At 35.3% G+C, this 16,724-nt stretch overlaps 1 protein-coding gene across 1 annotated transcript in view; it reads right to left on the bottom strand.

Moving 5' to 3' along the window:
• Window positions 1-16,724, bottom strand: part of RTKN2 (rhotekin 2) — a 73,519-nt gene that overhangs the window by 12,386 nt on the left and 44,409 nt on the right. Inside the window, exons 8-9 of the mRNA XM_036066737.2 lie at window positions 8,159-8,265; window positions 7,099-7,230 (exon numbers count right to left, since the gene is read on the bottom strand). Coding sequence (XP_035922630.2) covers window positions 7,099-7,230; window positions 8,159-8,265 — 239 coding nt within the window. The remainder of the gene's footprint in view (window positions 1-7,098; window positions 7,231-8,158; window positions 8,266-16,724) is intronic.

The raw sequence follows: 16,724 nt of genomic DNA, 5'->3' as shown, positions 1-16,724 counted from the left end.
ATGCAGGAAATGTCTTTAAATCTATAAATTCATAATGATATTTAAAAATGAACTCATTTGTCACTTTTTAAGGATTCTAAGGGAACTACCTCACTATTTTGGTAACTAGTTAAAGTCTTTATTCTGTCTTCCCTATAAGAATTGTACCTCAACCAAATAGCTGATAAAGTATAAGTTTCCCAGCTAATAAATAAAGAATATTAAAATATCACCAGTTTGCAATCCCTAATGAAATAAAGGATCTAAGCAATGCTCATCTGTGGATGTTAATATGAATAGAAGACTCAGACACATTAAATGCCTCCCAATATGGGATGCCTGGGTGGTTTAATTGGTTAAGCCTCAGACTCTTGGTGTCAGCTCAGGTCATGATCTTGTGGTGGCTGAGATCAAGCCCCACGTCAGGCTCCACACTCAGTGCGGAGTCTGCTTCAGATTCTCTCTCCCTCCTCCAATTCATGCCCTCTCTCTCTCTCTTAAAAAAAAAAAAAATCTTTAAATGCCTCCCAATAAAAGTACAAAATATTTCCTAAGACATATTGTTACTAACCAACCAACCAACCTAAATCTGAGTCAAAAATAGAAGGGAAAAGGAAAAAGACAACTCAAAGATGCAAGCAACAAAATCCAGACTATGGAAAACTCTGTAGGATAAATGACCCAATTTCTTCAATAAATTGTGTGTGTGAGAGTGTGTGGGTGTGTATATGTGTGTCTGTGTGAGAGAGAGAGTGCTAGAGCATTCCAACAGATTTAGAGATTTAAATGACCAAATCAATTAACTGCAATATATAACCCTATTTCAAAATCCTGATTCAAAAACGAATTTAAAAATTACAAGACTGGGAAATTTGAACACTGAAATTTTGATGATAGATTGACTATATATATGACTATATATTTTTCTAAAGTATGATAATTGTTATATTTACAAGTTAAATCATACAGTCTCCAAGATTTGCTTCAAAATAATTCTATGGTGGGGGCAATGTGTGAAGGCAGAGATAAGTTTACTTCTACCTTTCTCTTTATAGATTATCTTTAAATTTTTCCCCTCAAAAATTGAAAATAAAATACAAGTACAAAAAACTAAGTGCCTCCTTTCCTACCTATAACACAGAGATAACATTATTTCACTTACAGCTTCCTCATAAATATGTTGTAAGAATAAATGAGTTCTTTGAAAGGTGTTTGGTCTAAAGTCTTGTTAATCAGGAACAAAAACAAAATGTTGCTGGTCAAAAACAACCTTTAGACCTTATATATACTCTAATGACAAAGAAAGTATACCTTCACAATATGCAGCAAGGAATGCTTGAAATACGTGAACCATAACCATAAATTAAACCAATCATTAGGAAGGATTAGTATTAGTGTGATATAATTATTTTCAATTTATGCCAATTAAATCAGATGTAAATTCCTAAAGGAAGAGGTTTGTTTAAATAATTATTTTTGCTATATTTAATAACGGACAATCTAAATCATTGGTAGCATTGAGACATTAAAGGACTAACATAATCAGAAAAAAAATCCCATGTGCTTCATAATAATCTGCTTGCTAGGGTCCATGACAAACATAATGGTTAAAAGCATTTCAAGACAATTTAACAAAGGCCTATAACACCAAGTAGTGATACTGATTTGTTTAGTACAACTTTTATTATTCATTAAATTGAAGTGATATATAGTATTTAAATCAAGAAAAGACTTTTGATCACAAAGACCCACACCACTTTTCCATCCCACTCCCCACCCCACTGGCAATGAATAAAACTTTGGCTAATAAAATGTTTTCTACAATGTATAGAGGATTCAGTGGCTCTGTTAAGTACCCCTGATTGGGAATGTCTTGCTCAAGAACATTAATAGGGAAGTTTTTTTGAAGTTGAAGCAATCACTTTGAAGTAAACCATCCTTTCAAATTTGGATTGAAAAGAGGAGGGGAAGAGCTTAGGCTTTTCTTTCCTTCATGTGACTCTTTCCACAGATGGCTCCCTATGAAAATTAATAAACTGACTTAGCTTTATAGGAAATGCCATTTAGAAGAACAAAAATTATGGTTAGAGAACAGATCCTGTGATCAAAATAACAGAACTATTATTTATATATACCTTAGCAACTGCAAAATTTATGTTTTTACATAAAGTGGCATTAAACAAAATTATTATTTTCTAAATCATGAGAGAAGAAGAAAGACAACCAAAAGAAAAGAACTCTGATTTGTATTTAATACTTAACATTATTAAGCATAAAAAGATCTTAGAGCCCCAGCATTGAAAATATACTAAAAACTGAAACAAAAGCACTATTCTTTAAAAGTTTTATTTGGTGCTTACCTGCTCCAATACCAAGTTGGCATTTATCAAAGATCTTGTTTATTTGAGGATACACTAATATCATGTGTCCCTTAGAATATTTCCAAAGTAAGGCAAACAATGAAAACATCTACCTTATATTTAAAAATCAAGTAATTTAAAACACTGAATAAATAAAACTCTACGAGTTTATCACTGATACGGGGAGAACACAGCAGACACAACACGCGTTTGCTTCTTCTGGAGGGAGGAGCGCTGCTCCAGTACAGCCTGTCAGTATCAGTCCAAGACCAGTAGGTAATACCAACTCCTTACTCTGAAAACTGGTCGTTAAAACAGTGAGCTTTCATCCTGCCTTTTCAGGAGCGACTGGGATTCATTCATTCCTACTTGACGAGAAAAAGTCCTTCTTTACAAAAGAATGCCAGCTAATCCACGTAGAAGGAGGGATATTATGAGAACAACATATGCAGTCTCCGGTGTAATAACCAATTCAGACAAGGGCAATCAGGTCATAAAACCATTATGTGAAAGACTATTGGACGACAAAGATATTCACACAGTGCCAAACTATCACCTCACTGACTACTTGCTAATAGTAAAGACGAAAACTTACCTTTATGCTGAAGAGAGCTAGTGGTCACCACCTTAACCAAGTCATTAAACGTGACATTGCCAATAATGAGACAACCTGACATCATGTGCCTCTGAACAGAATGCCCTATAAAGTATTTGTCATTATGCACGAAACATGGTGGTAAATGATGTTTAAGAGTGAATCTAATCAAGCCTCTAGACCTAATTTACAGTTTAGTAGAATTTAGGGAAAATGGGGAAATGGTGAATATGGACCGGATTATTAGATGATATAAGAGAATTACTGTTCATTTTGGCTAGCTGTGATAATGGTATTGTAATTTCATTCACACACACGCACACTTTTGTTTTAGAGTTTCCTATTTTTAAGAGTTGCACGTTGAAGTATTCGGGGATGAAGTGTCAATGTTGGAGACTTATGTTCAAACGGGTCAGCAAAAAATATAGATAAGAGGCTTTACAGACTCACAGCTATAAGATAAGTAAGGTCTGAAAGTGACTGTAGTTGATGACACTACTGTATAATTGAAATTTGTGAAGAGAGTAGAACTTAAATGTTCTCACAAAAAAGCTTTAAAAACCTATAATCCAATAATGATTGTAGTAATGATTACACAACTGTATATTATCTGTCAAAATTATCAAATTGTACACTTACAATTGGTGAATTTTATTTTATGTAAGCTATACCGTCATAAAACAAATTAAAAATGAAATACAAAGAGCTTCAACTCCCCCCCCCCAAGAAGAACACCTAGAGAGAAAGCAAACTGGACAGCAACAGTAACTGCTGAATCTAGGTGGCATGAGTGTCACTCCAGTATTGCTTCAACTTCTTCATAAATCTGAATCATTGTCTAAGTTGAGAAAAAATAAGTAAAAATGACTTTAATATAAGATATAACTACATAGCAGCCAGGCTTACAGAAGTAACAAACAGACTTCTCGACCCAGATAGTCATATTTAAATAAGGTAACCAGGGTGTTTACTGCTAAAGAGCAGTTTTCAGGTGAATGGAAGGGCTGAAGGGAAACCTGAGGTGGGAGTAGGAACTGCCAACAGGAGAGGTGCTGTAGAGAGAGGGCAGGGGTCAGCCCTGGAGAAAATGAAGAGAGCAACATCACAAAGCTAGAGAATGTTGCACCTTGGTATCAGTTCAATCTTTGAGATCAGCAACTAAATTCTATTAATCTTTTCAACCTAACCCTTACCTCATGGTTTAATCTTAAAATCCTCTTTTGTACTTGAGACAAAAGTCATGCACAATGACAATTTATGTCATCAGTCCTCAGGGTCAAATATAGCCCATGGTTGTCCCCAAGTCTAAGGTCGAGTCCATACAAATTACTAGATTAATCATTTTCCTGTGAATTTGTAATGGTCAATTGTGAAACCACCACTGGGATTTCTAAGTATGGTGACTTCAGGCATCTTAATAATGGAGCTGATTGACTACAGAATCACATCAGTCACCAGGCCATCAGCTTTTATTACCACAAGGAAAAATGAATCAATTGAAAAAAGGTCAATTCAGCTGGGCCATGTAAACACTGTTAACCGCTTTTCTGGAATTACACCCTTGTCATCAGACAAGAAAATACACATACCCTGGTTACAGTAACAGAGGGGTTCCACTATAACTGCCCTCTTACATTTAAATGCTAAAGATTCAACACATGTCTAAGCCATTGCCTAGAGGTAGAAACTGTGGCTTCAGGCTCACAACCTCATTTCAGAGATGCTTCTTACTTTCAAAACTTATTCAGAGTGGGTATGGAGATAGGAAAAAGTCTAATTTTGTCTTCCAAATCTAGTCTAGCAGTATGTCTGTAAGGAAACAGAAAAACAGTGAGCCATATAATTTTACTTACTAGCTAGACAAGTTCTATCTGATCTGTGAGTCAGTTTCTTCACTTATAAAACAGAAATAACATACCTATAAAACAGGGCTGACTTACCTGCTCTGTCTGCCATAAAGGACTGATATGGTAAAATGAATACCTTGAAAACTGTTTTCAAATAAAACAAATGAATTTTAAAGTATCCTTTGTCTAGATTACATTTTAATTTGTTTTAGGACTATCCATATTCTATTGTACAACATGTAAGAGAAAAATTGGTAGAATTCTATTTTTACTACCTAGGTACCTAGTGAAAAACAGTTTAGACAAAATCATCTATGCAGAACTCTTGTCAAAAGCATCTACCTGAATCCTAGTGAAACAATTAGTCAAAAACAGATGTGGGGACTGGCATGGACTTTTCCAAAATGTCAATATAATAAAAGACAAAAAAGAAAAAGAGGCAGTGAGTGATGGGTCCAATTTAGAAAAAAAAGGAAACAATCAAAAGACATGGTGACCAGCTGCAATTTGTGATCCCTAATGGGGGTCTTGGATCAAACAATAAACAAACATTAGCAAGAACACTGTAGGGACAATTGGGATAATTTGCTCTATATATTAGGTATTATTATTTTATCAACAATAAATTTCTTGAGTGTGGTAATAATATTATGGTTATGAAGGAAATGTCCTTGTTTTTAGGAGAAACATGCTGAAATATTTTAGGGAAGAAACGTTATGCTGTTTGCTACTTATTTTCAAATGGTTCTGAAAAAAATCTCAAACTACGTAAAGAGAAAGCAAATATGGTAAAATATTAACGACAGCTGTTCATTATTCTATTCTTTCAACTCTTCTGCACATCTGAAATTTTCAAAAGGCTAAGGTGGGGAAAAGTGGACACTGCATAAACAAAACAAAACACTGGCAAGTAATGAAAAAATTATATCAATTTTCCAATAATAAAAATATACTTTCATAAACCTAATTATCTAAACCAAAATAAATTCACCATGTTGTAACATTGAGGTTTATTATTTAAGAGCAGCACTAATCTTCCTGATACACAAAACAGATAAATTAAGTGGACTTAATTTAAAAGGTCTCACTGAAGAAATTCCTTTAAGAAAAAGCAGTATAATTTCCAAAAGCAGGATAGAAACAGACCAAATGTTATTATTGGAAAAGATCAGAGAAATTAACTCAAGTCCTTATAGATTAGCAAACTAGTATCCATATGTTTCTCAGGACATACAACTTTTTTTTTTCAAAAGATAATTTAAAGTCAAGTAGAACATGCACAGTTAACAGATGTGATGGCTCATACTTTACCATTGCCTTCAATTCAATCACTCCACAAGCAAGCAAAGTAAAACAACTAGAAACAATTAAGTACAGTCTATGGAGAGAAAACATGATATTCTGCTCTAGAAATGCCATTAAAGTACTCCAGAGTAGGAATGCCAAAAAAGAGGGGGGGGAAGCACTAGGCTTGGATAACAGATGAAGATAAATTTAAGATGATGGTATAAGTGTGTGTGTGTGTGTGCATGCATGTATGTGTGTGTGTGTGCATGCATGTATGTATGTGTATGTGTGCTTGTGTGTGCACACATGTGTGCATGGCAGGGGGGTGGGGTGGGGAGGGATCAGGCTTTCCTGTTCTGACACAAGGCTGGACAACTGCCCATCAATCACATAAGAAATCAGGAAGTATTCTCAGGAATGTCTTTTTATGGGTTCATTTGAATATTAACTACAAAAAGCATCACTGTAATATGAACTAACGATTTATGTTTATATAATCTCTTAAATAAATTCATGAAAAATTTAAATATCATGTTAATGTGGAGTTACATTCTCTGCTTTAAAACCTATTTACTGGTACAGATTTCCAATTACTATGTTTTCTTAGGAAATATACAGTATTTCCTTTACCGGATAAGCTCTGTAATGGAGGAAAAATAAGAAGATTAATTTATCTTTATGAACTATTTTTAACTTTTTATTTTTTGTTTTTATTTTTTTAAGATTTTACTTATTTAGTTAGAAGAGAGAGACAGAAATAGCGAGAGAGAGCATGAGGAGGAAGGAGAGAGAGAAGCACACTCGCCGCTAAGCAGGGAGCCCGACTCAGGGCTCGATTCCAGGACCCTGGGATCATGACTTGAGCTGAAGGTAGATGCTTAACCAACTGAGCCACCCAGGCACCCCTGAACTAACCTATTTTTAGCAGTCCTTCCTTTTTGTCCATAAATGGTAACAATGTGAATTGTATAGAAAAGAACAAACTTTATAAAATGTTATATCTTTATTTTCAAAATAGCATTTTATTTACCTTGTTAATGGACACTACCAAAGCTGGTTCCACTTTAGCTTCAATTTCTTCTGGAGTGTAAAAACAATAAAGTTTACCCCCTCTTAAAACACAATACAACCTTCTCCAACTAATCAGGCTTTCTTCCATTTGCTGAAAAAAAATTCAAGAAACCATCAACCTTAATCATTATTTATCATCATTAAATTCAACAAAATACTTCAATTATCAAAGTTACATTAGTTAAAAAAAATTTTAAATGTGATAGAGTTACCCATTAATTTAGTGTGCAATAAGTCAACAGTCCAAAATCAGAGTAAGTTAATATCACAGAAGAAAGGTTTGGAATTCTCAAAAGCATTAAGCAAAATGGAGGTAAAGATTACCACATAACTTTTACACACGTAAAATCATAAATCAATGCAGTTTTAGAAATGCTAGTCTATTCAAAATTAGTGCTTTAAATTCCACAGCAATCCATCTAATGACTCAAAAAAATTATAAAAATAACTCAATACTCAAAATGTAATTTTCCCTTACTGTTCTCAGAACACTGGGAAATGTTGACTACCCTGTAGGAATGCAAAATTTCTTTCCTCTTAATGGAATCTTTTAAAAAAAAGTTATTGATTCATTGAAGCCCATAATTAATTATTTACTGAATATAAATAACTCTGGTTATAAATAAATCAGGAATAGGTGGCACAGAGGCAGCCCTGGAAGCCCAGAGGCCTAAACTGTGCCAAAAGCTGTCTGCCAGAAAGGCCCTTCTATGAAAGGTGTGGAGCAGTCGTCATCCGCTTCCACAAGGAGTCCTCCACTGCTGGCTATCGGGTTCCTGCTCTTATGAAGCAGAGGAACCTGGAGAGGCAGCTCCTTAGCCATCAAAACCGCATCAGACCCCATGCTTCCCCCCTTCTCACCCCCAACCCCGTCACCCATCATTCTATGTCTAACATGGAGGAAACTGTCATTTAAAAGAAGACTTTAAAAAATACTTATTATCAGAAGGCAAAACAACTGCCAGTATATTAAGATCTAGATTGTAGCTATAATTGTAGGATATTTAAAGTCCTCCAACCTGCTGATTAAGAAATCCTGCAAATGCATCCTCAGCCATACAAGCTGGCTGGGCGACTAGGCGGCAGCACATGTTGCCATATAAGGGAAGCCAAAATGAAGACTCCTCTATTTAAACAAGATAGAAAAAAAAAAATCAAGTTACAAACATGTTTATTTAAGGTCATTATACATTTTTATGTTTTTTTCTTTTTGCAATTTTTTTTGCTTTATATAAGAACGTTCATATGTAAAGGTTCATCCTACTCATATACAAGTGCCATAGTTAATGACAAAATCAAATATGAGAAATTAGATAGGATAAGATGATATTAAACTGTTAGTTTATAAAATGCTTTCACCTAGAATAGACATAGAACTTTTAGTTTCTTGATCTCTCATTTGATCTTAAAGTATTTGATCAATGGAAGTAGTTCAGGGCATATAAAGAAACTCATCTAATATAAAAAACATCTAATAAAATGATTTTCATACGTCAAATTCTACTTTTTGCTCTGATTTTCATTATAATAGCTAGCAAAGTGATATTCTAAATAAAACACTTCAGAGCACCATTTCATGATAATACTTTAATAAGCCTTTGGCTCTTCTTCTTCCCCTTCCCTTACTGAACATTAGGAGAAGCCCTCCAACATGGGCATCTGTGCCAGGGGTTGTGGGGGGAGCTGTGGTGTGCCAGAGCAAGGTGCTACAGCAAGGCAGGATGGGGAGGGTGAGTAGGAGAGCTGCCAGGCACGAGGTGCCAGAGCCTGAATGGGCTGGGGAAGATGGATGACGTGGGGGAATCTTTCTTCAGGGAGTGGCCTGGCGTGGGGGGTCAAGGCCCAAGCAGAGTGAGGAGTGTCTACATGGTGTGGCTGCCCAATGCAAGGTATCAGAAGCCAAAGAGTAAGGAGAGTGCACACATTCGGCAGGTGACTCAGCCATGGGAGTCAGAGTCCGAGAGCTGTGAGGACACAATCCATACATTCAGTGACCCAGAACAGTGTGTCAGACAGAGCCTGGTGACAAGGGCATCTGAGAACAGGCACTGGGCATGGGGTGTCAGAGCACAGGCAGGCTGAGGGGGGTGTCCACATGGCGTAAGGGAATGGGCAGCCAGGCATGGGAACTGAAAGCCTGAGGACAGTAGGCCTATGTGGGCTGTGTAAGCCTCAGCAAGGTAAGGAGTGGCCACACGGGGCAAGGGACAGCCTAGAATGAGTCAGAGCTCCAGCAAGGAGGAGAGAGCATCCATCTGGGGGAAATCAAAAAATGGCTGCCTTCAGGAAGACTGATCAAAGAAAATGCGTTTTTAAAGGTAATAGAAGACGGTTTTCTCTCTGTCAGAAAAAGGAGTTACAAATGTGTAGAATGAACTCTGCACTGTTGGGATTAGAATTGGATGCACTGGTGTGGACTCATGGTTTCCAACACATAGAGATTAAGAAATACAAGACCGCATATGTGCATATGTGTTGCTGTGCCCGCTGAGAGGGCCTGGGGAAAGCAGCACCCTAATGGTGGTGCTCTCATAGCAGGGAGTGTACCTAGAGCCCAGACCATGTCTTCTAAGTATTATTTCCATTAAAAAGAACTGGCATTCCTTGGAGAAATGACTGGTTCCAAGGCTGGGGCACAGAAAGTACCTGATGAGATTGAAATACCTTGTTATGCCATAAAGCAAGGAAACTACTCAATGAATGATGAGAACATTGTCAAAAAGACAACAGAACCCATCTTGAATGTGCTCCCCTTGGCCAAACTGGAGACAATCTGAACCTTAAAATAAGCAATATTAACCGATTTTGATGCACTGAATAAAATAGGAAAACATGAGTCCATATTGATATAAATAAATCAATGAGTAAATTGAAAGACTAATAAGAAATCACCTACATAGTTTCAAGACACTCCCCTCCTCCACACAAAATATGTATTAATTGCAAAGGGGAAACAAGAATAACTACAGTCGAGAAGGTGGGCAGACACCACACTAATCAAGTGATCAAAGTGAAAATCATTAGTAATGGGATGAATCGAAATTATATGCCATTTGACAGAATGCAATGAGAACTTAGCATCACTTCCGTGATATTTCTGCCAAAGATGCATATCCTCAATCTTATCCCAAGAAAACATCAGACAAACCCAAACTTAGGGACCTTCTACAAAATAACAGACTATGATGTTTAAAAATGTCAAGGTTATAAATGCCAAAAAAAAAAAAAAAAAAGAAGAAGAAGAACTGGTTCAGTTTGAAAGAAACTGAAAGAAGCATGATAATTAAATGCAATGCAGGATTCTGCACTGGATCCTTTTGTCATGAAAGACATTATTGGGACAATAAGCAACACTTTAATAGAGTCTGATGATTAAAGGTGGTAATGTATTAATATTCATTTCCTGACTTGGATAGTGGTAGTGTTGTAGCCCATGTCCTATAGTAGGAAATACATACTAACATGTTTGGGGCTAATGGAGAATCATGTAAACAAGTTGCTCTCATGTATTTTGGTGGGGGGGAAGATCTCGACATTTAACTTGTAATTTTTCTGTAAGTTTGCAATTGTTTAAAAAAGTTCTTTCAAAAACCATTAAGATATTCCTTTAATGTAGTGTGTAGGTGGGCATAGAGCTTTCACATTTGCACAATTCTCTGTATTAGGGTATAAATAAAAACCCAATATATGGCCCTTTGCCCACACTCGACCACACAAAAATGATTTTCAAAGTTTTTACTGCATCCCTGTTGGTTGACTATAAAATGGCTAGCCATCGGCTTTTACTACTATTGACCCAAAAGTCTTAATAATTCTGGAAAATAAAACATTTTTAGGTAAAAATACAATTATATTATATATAGATGCCATGCCCAGGTTTGGTACATCAGTTATATGAAAAAGACCAGCCGAAATGAAGTATACAAAGTAAAACAAAAAAGTTTTTAACAACCAGCTTGCTCATCATTCTACTATAGAATAGAACACAACAAATTGCCTGGGACTATTAAAATCTTTTTTATTAATACCTTGGTAAAGCTGCTATCTTTCAGAAATAAAGGGTTTGACCTGGGAGAAATAAATGCATAAATACAATAAAGGCAATGATTCTAAAACACAGACATAAATAAATAAATATGTGAGAATCTCCTTTCCTAAAATAGACAGGAAATGAAATAAAAATTGCATAAAAGCAGGCATCTAAGTAATACATCTGAAATCAACTTTGTGAGTTATGAATTTAAAGTTTGAAAGCAAATTTCTTTATATAGCAATCCCAGATTTATGAACGGCTTATGTTCTAAATATCTGTAAGCTAGTTGTATTTAAGTTAGGATGCACTTTCTAAAAAAATAGAATCATAAATGATGATTAGTTTTTCAGATGAGTTCATAAAGTTTCTCCAATCAATAATGTATCTGGAACCTAAATACCACATGTAACAATGTGCTTCTCTGGTAAAATAAGTTTAGATTTCATAGCATGCAGAGAAAAATAATTTCTTTCTGATTGCAGTCCTTAAAAAGGGATATTGGATGTAGAATTCCTTTTTCTACAGACCCCTTGCCACATACTCTGCAATCACCTGTCCCTTTTAACCTAGGTTTCTTTACAGCTCAGGACCCCTGTGGAATGAAGTGTAGAGTCACAGCTGCTTCTCTTGACTTCTGACAAGAAATATGGCATCTAGGCTAGTCACTTCACCTATCTGAGTATCAAGTCTTCATTTTTAAAAATACTACCTTCTTAGGTAGGAGGGTTGTTGTGAAAATCAAGTAAGATAAAGTGTAAATGGCATCTATCATTGTGTCTGGCACACAGTAGCTGCTTCTCATAATTTCATATCCAGGGCAGTCTCACTCTCAAAACCACACCCTTTCCATTTTCAGAGCTGTCTCCGAGCTTGTGCAACATATCTAATCAAAATACTTAATTCTTCTTTTCTAACCAAGGGCGGCATTAGGACAAGATGAAACAGGAAGTGAAAAAGCAATTTGACTTTTCACTACTTAAAGATTTTATCTAATTCATTTGTAGTTTCAAATGGGGAACAAAATGGTGTTTAAAAATGACAGCAACAACAAAAACAAAACACAGGCAAGGGAAAGAATCCAGATAACATCTCAGTTCCGTGTGAGTCAATCTTCACAATGTGGTTTCATTGTTTTATAAAAAGCATAAAAATTTCTTGATGACAAAGATATCATTTTAGCTTTTCCTTTCAATTATCAAGAATAATAAAACTGAGTTATAAATTTTTTAAATTCTAGTATTTCCTCTTGATTTTATAGACATATTTAGGAAAACCCACTGTATTAACGTAGATTTATATTAATGAATAAATTTGAGGATGGCTTTTTGCTGTATAAAATTGTTTCCTTTAAATTACAATATTTCTTATTTTTCAAAATATGACTGATTTCCAAGATTTTAATTTACCCACACTCCTAGGAATATACATACGTATTACATAAAGAGTTAGACACATACATTACTATTCCTTAAAATTTTTTCTGTGGAGGCTACAAGTTCCAAAGTCAACAGTTTTTGGGTGTTATTATTTTAGGCATAGGTCTTCTCACAATCTTTAATATGTTAGTCTGGATTGTGTTTCTCTAAAACAGAGCCATACCACACAGTTCCCATGCTGATCTACCCATGAGCATTTTATTAAATAAGAATCTAGTACGATCTTACAAAACACTGAAGACAACTGAGGAATCACTGCTAAATTAATACTTCCTTTATGAATTGTATTCCTTTCCACAACTTTTCAGATGATCTGGTTGAAAGAATGGACCCTCTCATCATCAATTCCATTATTCACACATCGATAGTATTTTGAGTCTTTAGGTGCTTTAGCAGTCATCATCCCTGACCAGAAAGCATAGCAGAAAGAGCACAGCCTGTCCTGGATTATTTAAAGTCTGGCTCACCCACTTCCTAGCTACATGATCTAGCATGTTATTTTCTCTAGGCTGCAATTGACCCATCTGTAAAATGTAAATGACAATAAAATGAGGAACTTGTGAAGGTCACAGAGCTAGCCAGTGGTAGAACTAGAATAGGAGTCCAAGGCTGATGGCTCCACAGTCCAGACTATTAATCACTTCATTGTAACATTTCTTTATAGATATATCTCACAGATACTAGGAATGAAAACTGCTACAAAGTATTTATTTATTTACATTTTATTGTGGTAAGAACACCTAACAGGAGATCTATCCTCTTACCAGATTTTTAAGTGCACAATACAGTACTGTTAACAATAGGCAGTGCATTGTGCAGATCTCTAGAACTTATCCACCTTGCATACCTAAAATTTTATACCCGTTATTTAGCAACTCCTTCTTTCCCCTGGCAACTGCCGTTCTATGCCTGCTTCTTTGAATCTGACTATTTTAGTTACCTCATATAAGTGGAATCAGGCAGTATTTGTCCTTCTGTGACTATTTCAGTTAGCATGATGTCCTCAAGGTGCATTCATGTTGCCACATATGGCAGAATTTTTTTCCTTTTTAAGGCTGAATAATATTTCACAGAACAGTGTCTGACGCATAATAGACACTCAACATATGATGGTAATTTTGATAATTCGCGGAGAACTGACACAAATGAAATGACAATAAACTCCATCTGCCAGATTTTCTGATGAAACTGATAATGCTAATACTATTACGGACTTCAAGTTTTGGGTGATGGAAATCTAGATTGTTCAGACCAAACTTCCCACTGAAAACTACTGAAAATGCTGAATCAATATATTTAAAATTTTTTCCCAGAGCAACAAAGAGGTAACAAGACTATAAGAAATTACCAGTACAAATTTGATAGATAAGAACCAGTGAGTTAAGTGAGCACAGAAGCTGTGTTTGTCTTGAGAGCATTTGCCAATCCCAGCAAGTCTGAATTTATGATTTAATGATCCTGCAAGATGAGGAAGCAGAAATCAAAGTCTAGGACCTGAACAATGTAACTAGTTTAATGGGAGATCCTCCTCATGCTAGGCTGATATCCCGAAGGAATCACCAACAGGGTAGTGGTGAACTAGAAATAATCCAAGCCCAGGATTCTTAATGCCTAGAGGCGGGGGGATAGGAGGGGCCAAGAGAAACTCAGACATGATCTTTGGATAAAGCAGGGCCTAGATTGATAGTCCCCCGCCAGGTGCCTGCCAGAAGCAAACAGAAACATTAAGCATCAATTTATTCCTGTATGTAAACTTTTGATTATGATAACAAGTATATGAAAACCAAGGAATTGAAACATCATGAGAACCACTAGAAAAAGACAACAGAAATAGACCCAGAAAGACATTATATATCTGAATTATTAGTCATAGACTATAAAAGAGCCTTTTTACTAAAAACCTAAAAGATAACAATGACAATGCATGCAGGAAATACAAAGTTCCAGAGCAAATCTGAAAAAGTCAAATAGAACTTCCAGAGCCAAGAAATACAAGAACAGAGATGAAGAACTCTTGGGCAGCTGGGTGATAGACATTGGGGAGGGTATGTGCTATGGTGAGCGCTGTGAATTCTGTAAGACTGTTGAATCACAGATCTGTACCTCTGAAACAAATAATACATTATATGTTAAAAAAAAAAAAGAAGAAGAAGATAGCAGGAGGGGAAGAATGAAGGGGGGGAATCGGAGGGGGAGATGAACCATGAGAGACAATGGACTCTGAAAAACAAACTGAGGGTTCTAGAGGGGAGGGGGGTGGGGGGATGGGTTAGCCTGGTGATGGGTTTTAAAGAGGGCACATTCTGCATGAAGCACTGGGTGTTATATGCAAACAATGAATCATGGAACACTACATCAAAAACTAATGATGTAATGTATGGTGATTAACATAACATAACATAAAAAAAGAAATGAAGAACTCTTGGTATATAGGTTTAACAGCAGATCAGATGGAGCTGCAGAGAGAATAAAGGAAATAGAACATAGTTCATAAAGCAATCCAGAAAAGCATTAAAGACAGACAAAAAGATGAAAAATACATCATAAAGGGTAAGAAACATAGAGGATAAAGCCAGAAAGACGGACACAGGTTTAACAGGAATGCTAGGAGAAAAGTAAGAGAATGGAACAGAGGCTCTCTGAGTAGAAAAGTGAGATTTTTGTTCAGAACTAATGAAAGACACCAATCGGTAATTTTAAGAAGTTAAAGGAGTTCCAAAAGCAGCATAAATGAAATTATATTCTACATCTATATCATAATGAAACTTCAGAAAACCAAAGACAAAGAGAAAATAAAGTTACCTTCCCGGAAGTGACACACTGACAAATTATTTTCAATAACTAGTAAAAGAAGCCAGAAGAGAGTGCAATTATATCTTTAATATTCAAAAAGAAAAAAATTGAAATTGCCAAAATCCTATATCCTATAAAAGATACCTTTCAAGAATGAATCAAAATAGAGTCATCTTCAGACAAACACAAGAACAAAGTAGTATGGTACCAGTGGAACACACTAAATGAAATTGTAAGGATTATACTTCGAGCATAAGGAAAGTAATCCCAAATGTGAGATATAAGGTACAAATAGTACACAGAAACTTATAGGTAAATCTTAGTAAATATAAAATGTATAAAACATCTTGTGAACTTTAAAAATCAAATAGAATTATAATATATAACAATAGCACACCGGTCAGAGAAATGGAGTTTAACTGTTTGAAAGTCCTTGCATTGTCTAAGAAAACAGTAAAACCATCTTTTAATTTTAGACTTTAATAAGTATGATTAATGACATTTCTAGAAGTAATTTCTGAAAGATGAGAAGAAGAATTATAACTTTACTTAGAACAAGGAAAAAGGGAAATGATAAAATTATCCATCCTTAAAAAGGCAAGAAAGAACAGAAAAACACATGATATGTGTAAGATCAATAGCAAACACAGGATATGAAGGGAGATTTAAGCCCAAATATTTAATATCATATAATATGGCTTATAAACTATTTGGTATTAAATGTAAAATGACTAAATTCTCCATTAAAAAACACAAAGATTGTCAAATTGGATAAAAATTAAAATCCAGTATATAATCCTGTTTGAAGAGGCATATCTACAATATAAAAATAAGCACAGTTCAAGGTAAAAGAGTGGAAGAAAATGCACAATTTAAAAATTGTGCATCAGGGGCTCCTGGGTGGTTCAGTCAGTTACGTGTCCAACTCTTGATCTCAGAGTTGAGTTCAAGCCTCACGTTGGGCTCCAGTGTGGCGTCCCCTTAAAAAAACATTGTGTGCATCAAATAGCAAAGGCTCAAATAATATAAAGCAAAAATAGATGTAACTGTGAGAACTAGAAAAATCTACAATCACAGCAGATTTTATCACACCTCTCATAGTAATACAGAGTATATAGTCTACAATAATTACTTCTAACAAATAATTAGAATATATAAAACAGACAGCTGAATAAAAACACTGACAAGCCTACTGCAAGAATGATAATAAAAAGACAAGAGAATATACAAAAAGCCAGTATCAAATAGAAAGGAGGAACATCACTATAGATGCTGGGGAAATTCAATAAAACTATCATTAAGAAGTTAATGCTTATGAACCTC

This window comes from Halichoerus grypus, chromosome 7 (assembly GCF_964656455.1).
Source record: "Halichoerus grypus chromosome 7, mHalGry1.hap1.1, whole genome shotgun sequence".
Lineage (NCBI taxonomy): Eukaryota > Metazoa > Chordata > Mammalia > Carnivora > Phocidae > Halichoerus > Halichoerus grypus.
The sequence above is the reverse complement of the archived record's forward strand: the minus strand, read 5'-3'. Positions and strand labels throughout refer to the sequence as shown.